Source organism: Schistocerca serialis, chromosome 1 (genome assembly GCF_023864345.2).
Source record: "Schistocerca serialis cubense isolate TAMUIC-IGC-003099 chromosome 1, iqSchSeri2.2, whole genome shotgun sequence".
In the NCBI taxonomy this organism is placed as follows: domain Eukaryota; kingdom Metazoa; phylum Arthropoda; class Insecta; order Orthoptera; family Acrididae; genus Schistocerca; species Schistocerca serialis.
The window spans coordinates 488,093,032-488,113,628 of record NC_064638.1 but is presented as its reverse complement, the minus strand read 5'-3'; the positions used below and the strand labels follow the sequence as shown (position 1 = coordinate 488,113,628).

The following is a 20,597-nucleotide window of genomic DNA, read 5'->3' as shown; positions in this document are numbered from 1 at the left end:
TACTGCAATCAATCCAAACGTACTTACGGCAACAGAAGAAATTATAAAAAAAAGTAACACATGATGAGGAAATCATAACTAGAGCAGAAACTTCGAAAGTTTTTGGTGTCCATATTGACGAGAATTGAAACTGGAGAAAACTACATTTTAGAACACTCAAATGAACTCAGTTCAGTTCCATTCAAGGACTGTTCTCACAAATGTCAACAACTACAAAAAAAAACAATTTCCAGGAAATATTTTATTGAATTACTTGAACAGTATACCCATACATTGATGATATCTTACACAATTATATTTCACAAATAAACTCTAGATGTATAATACAATGATGGAGAAACATTTCTATGAGCTTTCAGTTACAAATATAAAAATAGGTAAAAACCATTAATTTTTCCTAAAACTGAACATCTAAAGACTCATTATTTTGTAGCATTAATGTTGAAGCTTATTTTAACCTGCTGAATAAATACTAATTTAACAAATTGGTTCATTATTTTCATTGTCATGTTCATCGCAACGCTCTAGGGCCTTCCCATAGAACTCTGTCATCTACTGATGATGTAACAAAACATCCCTTTAGTTTCTTTACATTGTCAGGTTTTTTGCTTTCACATGGTTTTTGTTACAGCTGATTGATCAATGTCTTTGAAGCTGTATTAGTTTTCTTCACTTCGACAATGATCAGAGAGGAAAAGTATGTTGTTTTGATTGTTTGAGATTACAAAAATTTCACAGTTATAAATGTAACATTAAACAGGCAAACAGGAGACTTTCATAAAATCCGTGTACTGCAATAGGTTCGTCCCATTTATAAGTAAAACTTATTTTTTTTCCAAATTTTGTGTAGTTGAGTTTGTGGAAATGGTCCTCATTTCCACTTCAATCATTGCACATCTTGGGGAGCAACAAATTATTAAGCTCACATATTTCGCGAATTTGCATTCAGTAATATAACATGGAATCATGATCTGGGATAAATCATCTTTAAGAAAGAAAGTATTCGTTACTCAAAAACCTGCTGTAAGAGCAACATGTGGTGCCCACCCATGATCATCTTGTAGACCTCTGTTTAAGGAGCTAAGCATTTAGACTGTTGCAATTAACCTCCACAGTTCAAGAGTAGCAGTGATATACATTATAACAATACCAGAAGAAAAATAATATTCATTGTTCCACACTAAGGTAGTTTGTAGCACAAAAAGGGTTGCACAGCGCTGTCACCAAAATTTTTGATCACTTATCCAGAGACGTAGAATGTCTGACAGATAGCAAATTTAAATTTGAACACAAACTGAAGTGGTTTCACCTTGTCACCTTCGTACCTCCCGTAGGAAAAGTTCTATTTATGTAAGATGTAAAAGTGATTAATAATTCACAACTGCAATAAAAAATTTTGAAAATGGTCAGCATGTAACCATATTTACTCAATCATGTGAAATATGAATGCAAAATGACTCGTTCCACATTATTACGATTAAATGCGCAAATGATCCATGGCACATGAAACTACTTAAATAACATTGTGCCACTGCACAAAAAAATGATTTTATCTTTCTTGAAGTCTGTTCACATCTCTTACTGCTGAAATTGACATGATATCGTTTATCATCTTTATCTAATGTACTGCGTTTCTCAATTTTTAATATTAATGATTGATAAATAGACTTTAATTATCTGTTTTGTAGAGGTGGCAGTAGGTAATTATAAAATTACTTGTATTATTTAATGTATTTCATCAGTATAATTAAAGAACATAATTATTTTTAAGATGACAGTTGATATGTGAATAGCTGTCGAAAACAGCCCTGGAGTATACTACTTTCTTATAAATTTTTGAAAGTGTAATAAGTTATCAGACCTCTACGTGATAATATTCTTAAAAAGGATCAAACACCTCTGTCACTTGTAAGTCAACCAATGTTGTTGGATTAGGGATCTCCATTTTTCCAACCTCAATTTTCCATTGATAGGGGATTGAGTAGATAAGGGATTCAGTATGGCTGACAGAATGTCTTACCGTCAGTAAATTGCCAGACACTTTTTGTAGTGCGAATACGATCTCTTGCTCACCATTTGCTCTGTTGCTACACAGATTGAGTGTGCTATTCATTCTACCACCGCAGACCATATAAAATGATGAAATAAGCCCATAAAGTTCATAGGCTACTTGAAGAATCAACACTGTTAGAAAACAGTATATTAGCAGCTAGAGATGTTACAAATTTGTGAGTGGAGAGTATACGATTGCTATTGGTATTGGAACATCATATTTGCGTTTGTTACAAAAATTCTGTTTTACATGTTTACGAAAGAAACAAAGCCATAGTTTTTTAGTTATATGTTCCGCAAAATTTATTACGCAACGAACTCTAATAAAGCAGATCAGTAAATAACTAAAATTTGGATGTGAAATCTTTGATTGCATTTTTGTTTAGAAAGCAACAATGCGCCTTGGTTGCAGGTGAGATTCGAGTGAACGAGCAGCTGGTGCTGGCGTGTATGCACACGCTGATGGCGCGAGAGCACAACCGCCTCGCCAACGGACTGGCCCAGGTCAACCCCCACTGGGACGACGAGACGCTCTTCCAGGTCAGAGGCCGTCGCGCTCTACATACGGCGCACAACATTCCGCTGGCGCCCATTCACTGTCAAGTGGATGACTTATTTACTTTCTTTTTCTACTGCATTCTCGCTGTTCTTGTGCTGACACGAATTTTTCGCTGACTCAGCCCGCTTTGTAAGGTGAAATTTTACATCTACATCTACGTCTACATGGATACTCTGCAAATCACATTTAAGTGCCTGGCAGAGGGTTCATCGAACCACCTTCACAATTCTCTATCATTCCAATCACGTACAGCGCGCGGAAAGAATGAACACCTATATCTTTCCGTACGAGCTCTGATTTCCCTTATTTTATCTTTGTGAGCGTTCCTTCCTATCTAAGTCGGTGTCAACAAAATATTTTCGCATTCGGAGGAGAAAGTTGGTGATTGGAATTTCGTGAGAAGATTCCGTCGCAACGAAAAACGCCATTCTTTTAATGATGCCCATCCCAAATCCTGTATCATTTCTGTGACACTCTCTCCCATGTATCGCGATAATACAAACCGTGCTGCCTTTCTTTGAACTTTTTCGATGTACTCAGTCAGTCCTATCTGGTAAGGATCCCACACCGCGCAACAGTATTCTAAAAGAGGACGGGTAAGAGTAGTGTAGGCAGTCTCCTTAGTAAGTCTGTTACATTTTCTAAGTGTCCTGCCAATGAAACGCAGTCTTTGGTTAGCCTTCCCCACAACATATTCTAAGTATCCCTTCCAATTTAAATTGTTCGTAATTGTAATACCTAAGTATTTAGTTGAATTCACGGCTTTTAGATTAAACTGATTCATCGTGTAACCGAAGTTTAACGCGTTCCTTTTAGCACTCATGTGGATGACCTCACACTTTTCGTTATTTAAGGTCAACTGCCACTTTTCGCACCATTCCGATATTTCTTCTAAATCGTTTTGCAGTTTCTTTTGATCTTCTGATGACTTTATTAAGTCGATAAACGACAGCGTCTTCTACAAACAACCGAAGACGGCTGCTCAAATTGTCTCCCAAATCGTTTATATAGATAAAGAACAGCAAAGGGCCTATAACACTACCTTGGGGAACGCCATAAATCACTTATGTTTTCCTCGATGACTTTCCGTCAATTACAACAAAATTGACTTCTCTGACAGGAAATCACGGATCCAGTCACATAACTGAGACGATATTCCATAAGCACGCAATTTCGCTACGAGCCTTTTGTGTGGTACAGTGCCAAAGCCTTCCGGAAATCCAGAAATACGTAATCGATCTGAAATCCCTTCTCAATAGCACTCAGCACTTCATGTGAATAAAGAGCTAGTTGTGTTTCACAGGAACATTGTTTTCTAAACCCATGTTGACTGTGTGTCAATAGACCGTATTCTTCGAGGTAATTCATTACGTTCGAACACAATATATGTTCTAAAATCCTTCTGCATATCAACGTTAACGATATGGGCCTGTAATTTACTGGATTACTCCTACTACCTTTCTTGAATACTGATGTGACCTGTGCAACTTTCCAGTGTTTGCGTACGGATCTTTCGTCGAGCGAACAGTAGTGTATAATTGTTAAGTATGGAGCTAATGCATCAGTATACTCCGAAAGGAACCTAATTGGTACACAGTCTGGACAAGAAGACTTGCTTTTATTAAGTGATTTAAGTTGCTACACTACTCCGAAGATATTTACTTCTACGTCTCATGTTAGCAGCTGTTCTCGATTCGAATTCTGGAATATTTACTTCGTCTTCTTTTGTGAAGGCATTTCGGAAGGCTGTGTTCAGTAACTCTGCTTTGGCAGCACTGTCTTCGATAGTATCTCCATTGCTCTGGCGAAGAGAAGGCATTGATTGTTTCTTGCCGCTAACATATTTCACATACGACCAGAATCGCTTTGGATTTTCTGCCAGGTTTCCAGAGAAAGTTTCGTTGTGGAAACTGTTATAAGCATCTCGCTTTGAAGTCCGCGCTAAATTTCGATCTTCTGTAAAAGATCACCAATCTTGGGGATTTTACATGTGTTTAAATTTAGCATGTTTGTTTCGTTGTTTCTGCAACAGTGTTCTAACCCGTTTTCTGTACCAAGGAGGATCAGCTCCGTCGTTTGTTAATTTATTTGGTATAAATCACTCAATTGCTATTTCTTTGAATTTGAGCCACATCTGGTCTACACTTACATTATTAATTTGGAATTAGTGGAGATTGTCTCTCAGGAAGACTTCAAGTGAATTTTTATCTGCTTTGTTAAATAGGTATATTTTTCGCTTATTTTTCGAGGAGTTGGGGATTACAATATTCAGTCTTGCTACGACAGCCCTGCGTTCACTAGTCCCTGAATCGGTTTTGATGCTCGTTATTAACTCAGGATTATTTGTTGCTAAGAGGTCAAGTGTGTTTTCACAACCGTTTACTATTCACGTGGGCTCATGAAGTAACTGCTCGAGATAATTTTCAGAGAATGCGTTTACCACAATTTCGGATGATATTTTATGTGTATCTTCGGAATTAAACATGTATTTTCGCCAACATATCGAGGGTAAATTAAAGTCACCACCAACTATTATCGTATGATTCGGGTACGTGTTTGAAATCAAACTCAAGTTTTCTTTGGACCTTTGAGCAACTGTGTCATCACATTGTCGCTTGGAGCATTAGATGTAATTCATTCAAATATGTTTTTAATAAAATTGCCTTTATCGCACTAAAAATAACGTCTAGTAGTCATAATAACTGCATCCGGCGCGTTACAGGTTTACGAATCACAGCCGAGATGTGTAGATTTCGCTCACATAATACGATAACTGCTTAACGGTCAAAAGAGGTGAACATAAACCTACATATACATGACTACTCTGCAAATCCCACTAATGTGTTTCGCGGAAGGTTTCATAGAACCATTTCCAGGCTATTTCTCGACCCTTCCACTCTCGAATAGCACGCGGGAAAAATGAACACCTAAATTTTTCCTTTAGAGTTCTACCAGAAGTTACTCTGGAATAATGCTCAGTTGCGGATTTTCCTCCGACAGGATTGTTTGCTTTATAATTCTGATTTATCTTATTACGATGGTAATTTCTCCTTATGTATGTGGGTGTCAGCTATATATACTCTCTCCTCTATTTCGCCATAACACAAAACGAGCTATCCCTTTTGAGCTTTCGATGCCCTCCGTCAGTCCTATCTGGTAAGGACCCTCCATCACAGTATTTTTTATTTGACGGTTGAAATTCAAGTCGTTCACAATTGTAATTCTTAGGTATTTAGTTGAATCTACAACCTTCAAATTTGTGTGATTTTGCATCCCACTAACAGATGTCCAAATACATTCGATTAGGTAGTGTACACTGCCAGTATCGACTAACCGGAGTGGACGTTAAAAGCACTGACAGTTCAAACATTGAGAGTTGCCTAACACGCGATGCAAAAAGTGACTAGAAAACACAGAAATGGATAAGCGAAAATACAGGAGCTGATGTTATCACAGAATTACAAAGGCTGGGAGGCTGGGTACATAGCGAGATAAAACAGTGGGAGATGGACTGAGAAGAATGTGCATTGGGCTACTCATGATAAGAAGAGACCTAGAGAACAAGCTAGTGAAAGATGAACTGACAACAAAAAAAGGAGAAGAAAAGGAAAACTTGTATGTGAAATGCTGACGATTTTAATTTAAAAAGAATACTGCAGGAGATCTAAATCTAGTAGTGAATGACAAATGACCGCGGCTCCTGATGATGGTGGTGGTGGTGGTGGTGGTGGTGAGGAGATGGAAGAGGCGGAGGAAAGCTACTCATAGCGTTTCTAGGCCGCTAAAGTTTGTTAACCTGTCTACATTACGTCTGTGTTTTAAAGTCAGTCCCTCTCTCAATCGTCATTTTGTGATGCTTTTATCAAGAAGCACTCTGGTGGCTTACATTACAGTTTCGTTGCAGCACTTGATGCAATTTAACCCCACATTCCTCCTCAACACCGCCACGGTATGAGTCTGGATTGTTCACACATAACACATTTTTTGTCGCTATCGTATTGAGAAGTGATGATTTATCTCAGCCAATATTTTGTTGCCTAGCATAGACACAGTAGTCGATGGGAATAAGCCTGCCCCCAAACAGACATTTTGAATACTTAACAGAGTAGCATCATAGAGTGCATGCAGCAATCCAACAAATAATCTCGTCAAAAAATGCACACTCACAAACAGTAGCTCTTAAATAACTTAGCTACAGTACCGCAATCTGGACAAAGTCTAAAGCGAGGCCTGAAACATAGATAATACCGAAATAGACAATTCCGCAAACGACGAAGAATAAAATCCAAACCCCAGTACGAAACGTTACGTAGATATATGAAGCGGCGCCGAAATAAATCCACGTTTGCATAGCAAAATAAAAACTACAAATATTCCTTGTGTGGCGACACTCTATCTTTTATGCTCCTCGGGTGTTAAGGTTCCGGTCACCTTCCGAAGGAGAGGTACGTATCCATATATTTGCCGCGATCTGGAGGGCGAAAGTGTTTGAAAGTTCTTAAGAGCTAGTTAGTTAAAACTACTGGTTTCCGGACAAGAGACTAGAAACAAGTTGTAGTGCACAGCACCCTGTCTTGCTCGACGAGAGACATAGACTTAGGTGTAGCGATATGGCCATGGTGATAATATCGCGTACACTTGGTATAAAAGGGCAGTGCATTGACGGAAATGTCATTTGTACTCAGGTAACTCATGTGAAAATGTGTACGACGTGATTATAGCTGCAAGCGGGAATTACCAAACTTTGAACGCGGAATGATAGTTGGAGCTAGACACTTGGGACATTTCATTTCGAAAATCTTTAGGGAATTCAATATTCCGAGATCCACAGTGCCAAGAATGTGCCGAGAACACCAAATTTCAGGCATTGCCTCTCACCACGGACACCATAGTGGCTGACGGTCTTCAATTAACAAGCGAGAGCAGGAGCGTTTGCGTAGAGTTGTCAGTGCTAACAGAGAAGTAACACAACGTGAAGTAATCGCAGAAATCAATGTGTGACCTACGACGAACATACCCGTTAGGAGAGTACGGTTACATTGGCATTAATGGGCTATGGCAGCAGACGACAGACTAGAGAGCCTTTGCTAATAGCACGACATCGTCTGCAGCACATCTCCTGGGCTCTTGACCATATCGGTTGGACCCTAGACGACTGGAAAACCATAACCCGGTCAGATGACTCCTGATTTCACTTGTTAAGAGCTGATTGTGAGATTCGAGTGTAGTGCAGACTCCAGAAAGCCATGGACACAAGTTGTCAACAAGGCACTATGCATGCTGCTGCTGGCTCCAAATGGTATTAGCTGTGTTTACATGCAATGGACTGTGACCTCTCGTCCAACTGAACTGATCATTGACTGTAAATAGTTATATTCGGCTACTTGGAGACCATTCGCAGCCATTCAGACCTTCATGTTCCCCAACAACGACAGAATTTTTATGGATGACAATGCACCATGTCATCGGTCTACATTTGTTCACGATTGGTTTGAAGAACATTCTGGAGAGATCGAGCGAATGATTTGGCCACCCAGATCGCCCGACACGAATCCCATCGAACATCTACGGTTCCTAATAGAGATATCAGTTCGTGCACAAAATCTTGCACCTGCAAAACTTTCGCAATTATGTACAGTTACAGAGGCAGCATGGCTCATCATTCCTGTAGGGGACTTCAACTGTTTGTTGACTCCATTTCACGTTGAGTTGCTGCATTACGCCGGGCGAGAGTAAATCTGATACTATATTAGGAGGTACCCTATGACTTTTGTCACCTCAGTGTACACTGATGAGCCGACAAATTATTACCTCTGCCCACCGCTAAATTCAAAGCTGCTTGTTGTTGTCGCGGGCACGTGACGCGGAAACAAAAGTGTATAACCGGAGCAGAGATACATAGGGAATCATTCTACCGACAATAAGGGATGAAGACGGGGAAATCCACTAAGCACTTTTATCAAAGGTCGCTTGTGCAGATCGTTATGGTCCAGCGCCTTGGAACGAGCATCTCGGAAACAGCGGAACCATTAGGCTGTTCACGTGCTACCATTGTAAGCATCTATGGAGGGTCGTTTAAGGTCAGTGAAACCACGAGTAGACAAGGTGTGGGACGTCCTCGTCTCGTCACGGAACTTGGAGTTCGGAGGCACGATAGGCGGCTGACTGTGTGAGTTATGGCAACACGTTACAATGCTGGTACAACCACATGTTTCGGAACACACCGTTCAGTGTACGTTGTTGAACATGGGGATCTGCAGCAAACGGTCCCTACGTGTTCTCATAGTGACATTATCAATTATGATTGTAGAGGGCACGTGTTCATCGAGACTGGAACGTGGATCAATAGGAACGTGTGGCTCGGTCGGATCAATCACGTTCCTTGCTACAGCAGGGCCAGATATGCAGTCACGCATGCGAATGGATGTTCAAAACATGCACTGCGGTACGGACGCAGGCCAATAGGGCCAGTATTATTCTATGGGGGACGTTAACCTGGGCTTCCATGCGACCTGTGATAGTAATAAAAGGCACCATGAGAACAGAGAACTACATGAACATTACTGTGGACCACCTGCTTGCCTTCATGCTTGGTATCTTCCCCGATGGTGATGGTATCTTCCAGCAGGATAACGATCTGTGTCACAAAGCCAGAATCGTGTTACAGGGTTTGAGCGTGATGCTGAGTTTTACTTCTTCTTCTACTTTTTGTTCTGCCAACTCAGGATCTACAGCTACATCTACATCTACATCCATACTCCGCAAGCCACCTGACGGTGTGCAGCGGAGGGTACCCTGAGTACCTCTATCGGTTCTCCCTTCTATTACAGTCTCTTATTGTTCGAGGAAACAAGGACTGTCGGTATGCTTCTATGTGGGCTCTAATCTCTCTGATTTTATCCTCATGGTCTCTTCGCGAGATATACGTACGAGGGAGTAATATACTGCTTGACTCTTCGGTGAAGGTATGTTCTCGAAACTTTAACAAAAGCCCGTACCGAGCTACTGAGCGTCTCTCCTGCAGTCTTCCACTGGAGTTTATCTATCATCTCCGTAACGCTTTCGCGATTATTTAATGATCCTGTAACGAAGCGCGCTGCTCTCCGTTGGATCTTCTCTATCTCTTCTATCAACCCTATCTGGTACGGATCCCACACTGCTGAGCAGTATTCAAGCAGTGGGCGAACAAGCGTACTGTAACCTACTTCCTTTGTTTTCGGATTGCATTTCCTTAGGATTCTTCCAATGAATCTCAGTCTGGCATCTGCTTTACCGGCGATCACGTTATATGATCATTCCATTTTAAATCACTCCTAATGCGTACTCCCAGATAATTTATGGAATTCACTGTTTCCAGTTCTGCTATTTTGTAGCTAAATGATAAGGGATCTATCTTTCTATGTATTCGCAGCACATTACACTTGTCTACATTGAGATTACACTTGTCTACATTGAGATTCAATTGCCATTCCCTGCACCATGCGTCAATTCGCTGCAGATCCTCCTGCATTTCAGTACAATTTTCCATTGTTACAACCTCTCGATACACTACAGCATTATCTGCAAAAAGGCTCAGTGAACTTCCCATGTCATCCACAAGGTCATTTATGTATATTGTGAATAGCAACGGTCCTATGACACTCCCCTGCGGCACACCTGAAATCACTCTTACTTCGGAAGACGTCTCTCCATTGAGAATGACATGCTGCGTTCTGTTATCTAGGAACTCTTCAATCCAATCACACAATTGGTCTGATAGTCCATATGCTCTTACTTTGTTCATTAAACGACTGTGGGGAACTGTATCGAACGCCTTGCGGAAGTCAAGAAACACGGCATCTACCTGTGAACCCGTGTCTATGGCCCTGTGTTGTGTCGTGGACGAATAGCGCGAGCTGGGTTTCACACGACCGTCTTTTTCGAAACCCATGCTGGTTCCTACAGAGTAGATTTCTAGTCTCCAGAAAAGTCATTATACTCCAACATAATACGTGTTCCAAAATTCTACAACTGATCGACGTTAGAGACATAGGTATATAGTTCTGCACATCCGTTCGACGTCCCTTCTTGAAAACGGGGTTGACCTGTGCCCTTTTCCAGTCCTTTGGAACGCTACGCTCTTCTAGAGACCCATGGTACACCGCTGCAAGAAGGGTAGCAAGTTCCTTCGCGTACTCTGTGTAAAATCGAACTGGTATCCCATCAGGTCCAGCGGCCTTTCCTCTTTTGAGCGATTTTAATTGTTTCTCTATCCCTCTGTCGTCTATTTCGATAGCTACCATTTTGTCATCTGTGCGGCAATCTAGAGAAGGAACTACGGTGCAGTCTTCCTCTGTGAAACAGCATTGGAAAAAGACATTTAGTATTTCGGCCTTTAGTCTGTCATCCTCTGTTTCAGTACCATTTTGGTCACAGAGTGTCTGGACATTTTGTTTTGATCCACCTACCGCTTTGACATAAGACCAAAATTTCTTAGGATTTTCTGCCAAGTCAGTACATAGAACTTTACTTTCGAATTCATTGAAAGCCTCTCGCATAGCGCTCCTACCACTACATTTCGCTTCGCGTAATTTTTGTTTGTCTGCAAGGCTTTGGCTATGTTTATGTTTGCTGTGAAGTTCCCTTTGCTTCCGCAGCAGTTTTCTAACTCGGTTGTTGTACCACGGTGGCTCCTTTCCATCTCTTACGATCTTGCTTGGCACATATTCATCTAATGCATATTGTACGATGGTTTTGAACTTTGTCCACTGATCCTCAACACTATCTGTACTTGAGACAAAACTCTTGTGTTGAGCCGTCAGGTACTCTGTAATCTGCTTTTTGTCACTTTTGCTAAACAGAAAAATCTTCCTACCTTTTTTAATATTGCTATTTACGGCTGAAGCCATCGATGCAGTAACCGCTTTATGATCGCCGATTCCCTGTTCTGCGTTAACTGTTTCAAATAGTTCGGGTCTGTTTGTCACCAGAAGGTCTAATATGTTATCGCCAAGAGTCGGTTCTCTGTTTAACTGCTCAAGGTAGTTTCAGATAAAGCACTTAAAAAACTTTCACTGGATTCTTTGTCCCTGCCACCCGTTATGAACGTTTGAGTCTCCCAGTCTATATCCGGCAAATTAAAATCTCCACCCAGAACTATAACATGGTGGGGAAATCTACTCGAAATATTTTCCAAATTATCCTTCAGGTGCTCAGCCACAACAGCTGCGGAGCCAGGGGCCTATAGAGACATCCAGTTACCATGTCTGAGCCTGCTTTAACCGTGACCTTCACCCAAATTATTTCACATTTCGGATCTCCGTCAATTTCCTTCGATACTATTGCACTTTTTATCGCTATAAACACGACTCCCCCTTCACTGTCCAGCCTGTGTCTGCGGTATACGTTCCAATCTGAGTTTAGGATTTCATTACTGTTTACGTCTGGTTTCAGCCAACTTTCTGTCCCAAGTACTATATGGGCGTTATGACCGTTTATTAATGAGAGCAGTTCTGGGACCTTTCTATAGTCGCTCCTGCAGTTTACTATTAGCACGTTAATATTGATATTCCCTGTCGCATTTTGCCTACTCCTACCTTGCCGCGTCTCAGGAGGCGTCTTGTCGGGCCTAGGGAGGGAATTCTCTAACCTAAAAAACCCCCATGCGCACTCCACACGTACTCCGCTACCCTTGTAGCCGCTTCCGGCGTGTAGTGCACGCCTAACCACTTCAGGGGGACCCTACATTTCTCCAACCGATAGCGGAGGATTAGGCTTTATGGCCGGTTCCGGCCTAGCTATCTCTTCCTCGGCCTTCCACGCTCCTTCTTCCAGTAGGGTTGGTTTCCATTGCTGATCCAGGGATTCTCTGAGGTGATATACGCGATGAATGGTTTTTCCGATACTGTTTTTGTTGGATTACTTTTCAGTTAACTGCTGTAGCCTCAGTTCATTCCTTATTTCTTCATTTCTTATTTTGTCTTCTCATGTATTGCCTTTCACTGCTCAAAAGAACTTCATTTCTGATGTCTTTTGCTCATACTGTCTAAATTTCTGCTCCATATACTAGTCCTGTGAATAGTGCTATGACTTTATAAAATTTCATTTAGGTTTCGCTTCTCTTTTTACACTCTAATGTGCTTCGTATCGTGCCACATATATGTTGATAAGTGTAAATTTTCTTCTTTGTGTCTTTCTCTTCTTAAAAAGTTACGTCGTATCCTAGATACTCGAAGCGGAACACTTGGTCTATTGTTTTGTTACTGATATTTATTTTAGTCCTTACATGGTTTTCGTAAAAAAGAAGCTGTTTTTTTTATATCTTCAGATCCTGTTTGGTCTGTGTACCGCTATTTATAATTTGTCTCCACTGTCCTGTGTGATTACCTGGTCGTGCTTTCTCAAAGTCGATAAACGCTAGTTCTCGTCCTTTTTTGCGTGACTTATTTTAGAATGAAAACACTGTTGCTACCGGATCTTCCTTTATGGATGCCTCCTTGGTGCTCTAATAAAACTGAGTCAGAGATGTTTCGAAGCCTTTCATTAACTATACTGCTGTAGAGTTTACAATAATCACCCATAAGACAGATTCCCCAATAAGTAGTTGTGTTACTTTGTCTCCTTTTTTAAACACTGAAACAACTTTAGCACATCTTCATCCGTCTGAGGTTTCACCTGAACGTTAACACATTTTATAGAGACGGAGCATACTGAATCCTAGAAATGTCCACTATGTCTTAACAGTTGTGAGTTAATGCAATCTGATCCACCTGCTTTTCCATTTTTTCCTTCAATACCTGTATTGGTTCTATCAAATCTGTTAGAGTCGTCCCTTTTTCTGCCTTTCCTTCCATTGCCTCTTCTGCATCCTGATTAAACCATGAATTCTTACAATGATTTATCCAGTCTTCTGAAGAATGATATTTACAGTTGCAGTATCTTTGCCTCTTCTTTTTAGATGCAGATAAGCTTATATGCTACTTCCTCTCTACCGTGAATATCATGTTTGACTTTGCTTATAAGTCTACCCCCATGAAAATCTATGTGGCTGTCTATTTTTTTTTGTTTCATTTCTGGTTTAATTATATCATTCTTTAGCTTCTTCAGTCTGTTTCTGCAGGAACTCTCTACATGTTCTATTTATTTTATTTTCTACGGCTTCTCTTATCTCTTCGTTTCAGAATTTATTTTTCCTTTGGGTTTTTCAGCTAGTACTTCTTTAGCGAACTGTATTATGTTATTTTTAATAGTTTTTCATTCTTGATTTAGATATTCCCTTGATGATGTCTGTTGGACTAACTTAGCTAACCTGCACTGATGTAGATTCCGTAAGCTCTTTTTTTGAAGCACATGCACGTTCAAGATTTTGTTTGTGTTTCTTTCATTCTTCCCTTGTTCTGTTTTTTCCATCTTTCCAACAGTTGGGTCTTTGATTCAACAAGATAGTGGTCCGTACTCACTTCCTGCCCCAATATATTTCCATGTCTATTACCCATAAGCTAGACTTCTATTTGCTATTATATAATCAATGAAAGATCTGTGGCCTCATGCAGACATGTGTATTTATGTAGACCTCTCTTCTTTAAAAACAGTGTGTTGGTTATATTTAGTTCATTAAAGCGAGCAGACTCTCTGAATTTTCAATCTCACTGAGATGATATTTTCGAGTACTAGCGCATATTACCGAATGTTACCTTCTCATTTTCTATCTATAAATACTGCCTCTTCCTTACAAGCTATTTCCTCAGGTCTTCCTCCACTCTATAGCATACAGTAATCTTCTAGATATTTAGTACCTTTCAAGATATTTTTCCGTAATAGCTGCTATACTGATATTTATTACAATCTTTGAGTATTTTGATCGGTCTTACTTGTCCTCAGACCCTGAACGTTCCATGTGGTAACATTGAGTATGTCTTTAATCCATAATTCTTAACATTTTCCTTGGATGGTCGGTGTCTATGGTTTCCGGTTTTTGCCCGAGGCTTGCTCTGAGGTTTGTAAGAATGATGATTTTTACATTGATAGATTACTTGTAAACTAATGGCCGAAGGAGAGAGGGCATAAAACGTAAAGAACCAATGGCATGGCAAGAAAAACGTTTCTGGGAAAGAGAAATTTGTTTACATCGGATATAAATTTGTTAGGAAATCTTTTCTGAAAGCATTTGTCTGGGGTGTAGCCTTGAACGGAAGTGAAACGCGGACGATAAGCAGTTCAGACGAGAAATGAACAGAAGGCTTTGAAATGTGGTGCTATAAAAGTATATTGAAAATTAGATGGCTAGATGGCGGGACTAAAGAGGTACTAAATAAAACTGAGGAGAAAAGAAATTTGTGGCACAACTTGTCTATCGGTTGATAGAACACATTATGAGGCATCAAGGCGTCATCATTTTAGCGTTGGAGGGAAATGTGTGGAGGAAAACTTTGCAGAGGGAGGTCAAGAGACGATTGCGGAAAGCGGGTTCAAAGGGATGTGGGTTGCATTAGTTATTCGGAGATGAAGAGGCTTGCTCAGAATAGAATAGCGTGGAGAGATGTATCAAACCAGTTTTCGGACTGAAAACCACAACAGCTACAGCTTATCGGCCTTATCGCATAATCCCCAATTTGAAAGGCGAAGCTTTGTCTTACCAGTTTGCCTTCCTAGGAAGGCTGGCTTCGCTATACTTGTGGAAGCTTCACTCCTTCTGACACAAGTAAATAGAGGTAGTTACTCGGAGATGAAGAGGCTTGTTCAGGATAGAATAGCGTGGAGAGATGTAACAAACCAGTCTTCAGACAGAAAACCACAACAGTTACAGCTTACCGGCCGTATAGCATAATCCCCAACTTGAATGGCCAATGTGGCTGGCACTCGCGTACTCCCAAGAAGGGAGCCCCACAGGTCAAGGAGCACAGCTCCCGCCAGCGTAGCCCTGTCGATCACTGAAACACACAGGTCTACTCACCCTAGGTCACGTGAATTAACTCAACATTCACTCTGCAATCCTCGCGCTTCCTCGCGTCAAATTCCCAGTGGCATCCAGTTTAAACTCGTGGCACTTCAGTAGGAAAATTCGATGAGACTTTTAAACGAATGGTTAACAGAATTTTGACCGCTTTAAATGTATGCGATTTCGGGGAAAACCGATTTCTTCCGCCTTTAATTCAAACCAGCACTCATAAAATATCAAAAACTGTAGTATTCATTTTAAGGCTGTTAATTCGGGAAACAATTGCAATTTTAATTAAATATAGGTGAAATTTGTTTGCTTAATACATTCCTTTCGTTGTCTTGCACTTGTGTAAAGAGGTTGTTTATGGTTTTTTTAAAATGAAATACTGATTTTCCTATGGACATCAGACCATTTTGTTATTTTGCAAATATAGTTTTCACACGTTGAATTATAGAGGTACAAGGTTGCTACATAGAAATAAGTATTACAAAATTTCTTGATTCGGTGTTATGATCTTATAGATACTAAATCGGCTGCGAGTGTGGTACTTAAACACACTTAAAAGTTTTGTTACTGTCTCAGGCGTTTGTGAATAGAGTACTCCACTGAAACTTTGGGAGCATCCCTGACCTCGCATTCGGGTTTACCATTAACATTACTTTCATATCGTTCCAGGAAGCACGTCGTATCGTCATAGCTGAGATCCAGCACATCACATACAACGAATTCCTGCCCATCATCCTTGGCAAGGAGGTCATGGAGAAATTCGGACTTCTCTCGCAGAAAGAGGTTTGTGAAGGATACTATTTTGTTCTATAATTGTAATATAACCACTTCTTCCTTTCTCTTTCTCTTTCTTTCTCTAGTCTTGGGAGTTACGTGTCAGCAGTCGAGTCAAAACATTAAGCCCGTTGGCTCATGCTCGAGCTATCACCCAATGTAGCACCAACAACAACTAATCAACTAAGTGGGTATGACTTAATAAAATGCTACGACGTATCAAAGACTTCTAAAGCTATAATGCCCACAATTTAGCTTAGAACATGGAAGATGAGTTGCAGAGGCACTGAGAGTAAATACGAAGATCGATTTCAACCTACAGTCGCCCTACTGGATTCAAGTGTAGTGAATCAGGGGTGCGAACTACGTGGTGCTTGTGGTAGTAAACTAACAAACGTTGTCAGACCTTTTTAGTCACATGGTTATCAGATTTCCTAGCTAGAGGATTTCGCTGTTTCCTCCCTGACGAAGTATCGTAAACCCGTTCTGTGGTAGAGAATGGGGGACTCTTCTGTGGAAATCTAATTTCCTTGTAAACAGAGGATATAAAAACTGACATACACGGTTTTGATGTTCCACAATAACATCTATTTCATATTTTGTTGTGAACCGGCTTTCAGTTTTCTAGGCCATCGTCAGATAACTCAAGACAGAAGAGACAGTCCACACATCAGCTAGAGCCTCTAGCAGTACATTTAAAGATTATGCATCTTTACGAAAAACAGGAAATTGGAATGCTTCAATTTTACATAGGTATAAAACAATAAATATAATGTAGTGATGTACCAAGTGGGTTAGACTCTAAAGATATGGAGATAAATCCGTAAAACCAACATTTGACTGTCCTAAACGTATTGAACTACACAATCCATAATGATATTATTTAAGATATCTAAACACAAACTGGTAATGAAACATGCACGAAGAAGGTATGTACCAATAAACCTCATACAGGATGTTCCACATAAAACCGGTACGCCTTACGTCCGAGATAAAAGTAACGATGAACTAACTAAAAAGAATAGATAATAGTAACATTAATAAACATGCAGTTACCTGTTTGTAACAGATGCTGGATGTGGTGGCAGTGGGCATTCAGACATCGCTGACTTCGTGTGATGACATTACCGGCAACACGCTGTGTTTCTGCATACGCGATGTTGTTGATTTCTCTAGCAACGTTCGGTTTAAGATCGTCTATTATTGAGGATAGTCGGCATACCCTTTGCTTTTTAGTGTTTCCCATAAATAAAACTCACACGAGGTTAAGCCTGGGGGCCTTGGGGGCCAGAGGCATCGGCTGACAAGTCTGACTTCAGGGAACACGTTGCTGAGGAGGGCCAGACGTTGGTTAGCTGTGTTGGCGAATGCTCCATCTTGTTGGAATATAGCATACAGATTCTCTGCATCTGTTAACTGTGCACAGAAAGGGTCAAAGTTCTCTAGATATCTAGCACTGTTTAACGTGTAATTGAAGAACATGGGGCCAATAATGCGCATTCCGGACAACACTCACCAAACCCCCATCTTCTCTTAGTGGAGAGGCTCTTCAAGCGGAATTATGGGATGTCCTGCGACCAGTATCTGCAATTCTGAGAGTTTTCACAACCTGATAAATGAAACCAGGCTTCAGCTGATATTAAGTAAAGCAAGGGGTCCGAATAACCGTTAGCAGTAGATGCTAACAGCCAGTTACCATAATGAACTCTTTTTTCCTGTTCTTCTAATTTCAGCTCTTGCGTCACACTCACGCGACAGACTTTTAATTTCATATCTTTCAGCACACGACGACACAATGTACGAGATACATCAATCTGTTGCGATAATATCCTTACCGTCTCGAGGGGACGTCTCGTAATATCCATGCGATTTCCGTCCATAGTCCTCAGTGTCGGTCGCCTATTAGATGAATTCTGAACAGATCCTACAACCCTCCATTCCTTGTACAAATTGAGAATAGTCCTGGTCGTGCGGTGTTTCTTACCAGGAAACTTGAAGTATCTCCATACTCCTTGTGGAGCCTGTCTATATGTAACACACCACAACATCAATTCACTGTTCTAATGCAAACTGCTCAATTTCCGTAACAACTCAACAATACGAGCTTCTCAAAACAACTGTCGCAAGAACTCACAATTGCACTCAACCTTCCGATAAAGTGCAGTGTAGCCAACTTTCGAGAGACTGTTGCCACTCCGCAAGCAATTCGACTATAGATAATTAACCAAAATGGTTCAAATGGCTCTGAGCACTATGCGACTTAACTTCTGAGGTCATCAGTCGCCTAGAACTTAGAACTAATTAAACCTAACTAACCTAAGGACACCACACACATCCATGCACGGGGCAGGATTCGAACCTGCGACCGTAGCGGTCACGCGGTTCTAGACTGAACGCCTAGAACCGCACGGCCACACCGGGCGGCGATAATTAACCGTTACGTTAGGCGTACCGATTTCTACATCTACATCTACATCCATACTCCGCAAGCCACCTGACGGTGTGTGGCGGAGGGTACCCTGAGTACCTCTATCGGTTCTCTCCTCTATTCCAGTCTCGTATTGTTCGTGGAAAGAAGGATTGTCGGTATGCTTCTGTGTGGGCTCTAATCTCTCTGATTTTATCCTCATGGTCTCTTCGCGAGATATACGTAGGAGGGAGCAATATACTGCTTGACTCTTCGGTGAAGGTATGTTCTCGAAACTTTAACAAAAGCCCGTACCGAGCTACTGAGCGTCTCTCCTGCAGAGTCTTCCACTGTGTGACCCCCGTATCACATTATACTCAATGATTAAAGGGAAATGGGTACAAAGGGCAATAAAGTACACAATGAGTACTGGCATGGACTACTATCGTATATGGACAAAAATCCTGGGGTGGTGAATGTGATGAGTAGGGAATGAGAGGATAAGAAGGGAAGGGCGGCGGGTTACAGAGGGAGGGAAGGAGACGATGCATTGTGGTTAGTGGGAAACAGTAACTTCCTCAACCCTCTACGACCCCTCCCAGTCCACCACATTCACCAACCTCTGGATTTTTGTTCATATGTCGTAGTAGTCTGTAACAGTTCTTACTTTGTGTACTATTTTGCTCTTAATATCGAAAACGTATAGCTACGTTTGTGTACTAAACATTGGCGACGCTTCTCCATACTTGACGATGTTTCCTTCACCTGGAATCCCCTTTATTTCACGGTTCGACTTACTTGTTTTTCATTCCATTTTTCGTCTAAAACAGTTTAAGTGCAAGAATTACCGAATCAGCAGGCACAACGACGTCTAACAGAAGTGCAATTGGCAGTAATTTAATAAAGTGGATAACAATGAAGTGAGATGCGGAATCTGTTCCAAAAGTTTGAAGTCTTCCGAAAAGACTTCATAAATCAAAAAGCTTTTGGGAAAACTCCTCACCAAAACAGCAAGATAAAATTATTTGTTTATCAACATAATAAGAGAGTGAATAAAGCGGTGCATATTTGTTAGTGGCCGCGAGGTCTTAGTCGCCTTGTCACGGTTCGCGTGGCTTCCTCCGTCGGAGGTCTGAATCCTCCCTCGGGCATGGGTGTGTATGTTGTCCTTAGCTAAGTTAGATTAAGTACTGTGTAAGCCTACGGGCCGGTCCCTGTGGCCGAGCGGTTCTAGGCGCTTCAGTCCGGAACCACGCTGCTGCTACGGCCGCAGGTTCGAATCCTGCTTCGGGAGTGGGTGTGTGTGATGTCCTTAGGTTAGTTAGGTTTAAGTAGGTCTAAGTCTAGGGGTTTGCTGACCTCAGATGTTAAGTCCCATAGTGCTTAGAGCCATTTAAACATACGGATCGATGACCTCAGCAGTTTGGTCCCATAGGAACTTACCACATATTTGTTAGTATAAATACGAGACGACAAGGACAGAAGAAAGAAGCCAATTTTTTTTTAAATGTACAGTTTTGAGGTAACAGGGTTCAAAAATTACGTTATTAAAAAATGACACTCCTCCAAGCTAAGCAACGGCTACCTGGCATTCCTACCCACATCAGTGCTCTCTGGGTGATTATTTTTAAAGCCAGGCGGTGCGTTGTCAAAGTCACGTAACAGCTCACCAGCGAAACGACTGGGTAAAATGTCGTTTTAGAAGTGCTGTAACGAGTAAGGATGGGAAGTTTATCTATGGCCGGCCGGAGTGGACGAGCGATTCTAGGCGCTACAGTCTGGAACCGCGCGACCGCTACGGTCGCGGGTTCGAATCCTGCCTCGGGCATGGATGTGTGTGCTGTCCTTAGGTTAGTTAGGTTTAAGTAGTTCTAAGTTCT

General features: G+C 41.1%; 1 protein-coding gene across 1 annotated transcript in view; it reads left to right on the top strand.

Moving 5' to 3' along the window:
- LOC126457748 (peroxidase-like) overlaps nucleotides 1–20,597 on the top strand; it is a 289,734-nt gene that overhangs the window by 222,642 nt on the left and 46,495 nt on the right. The window contains exons 10-11 of the mRNA XM_050094300.1: nucleotides 2,465–2,592; nucleotides 16,206–16,319. Of these exons, the coding sequence (XP_049950257.1) occupies nucleotides 2,465–2,592; nucleotides 16,206–16,319 (242 nt within the window). The remainder of the gene's footprint in view (nucleotides 1–2,464; nucleotides 2,593–16,205; nucleotides 16,320–20,597) is intronic.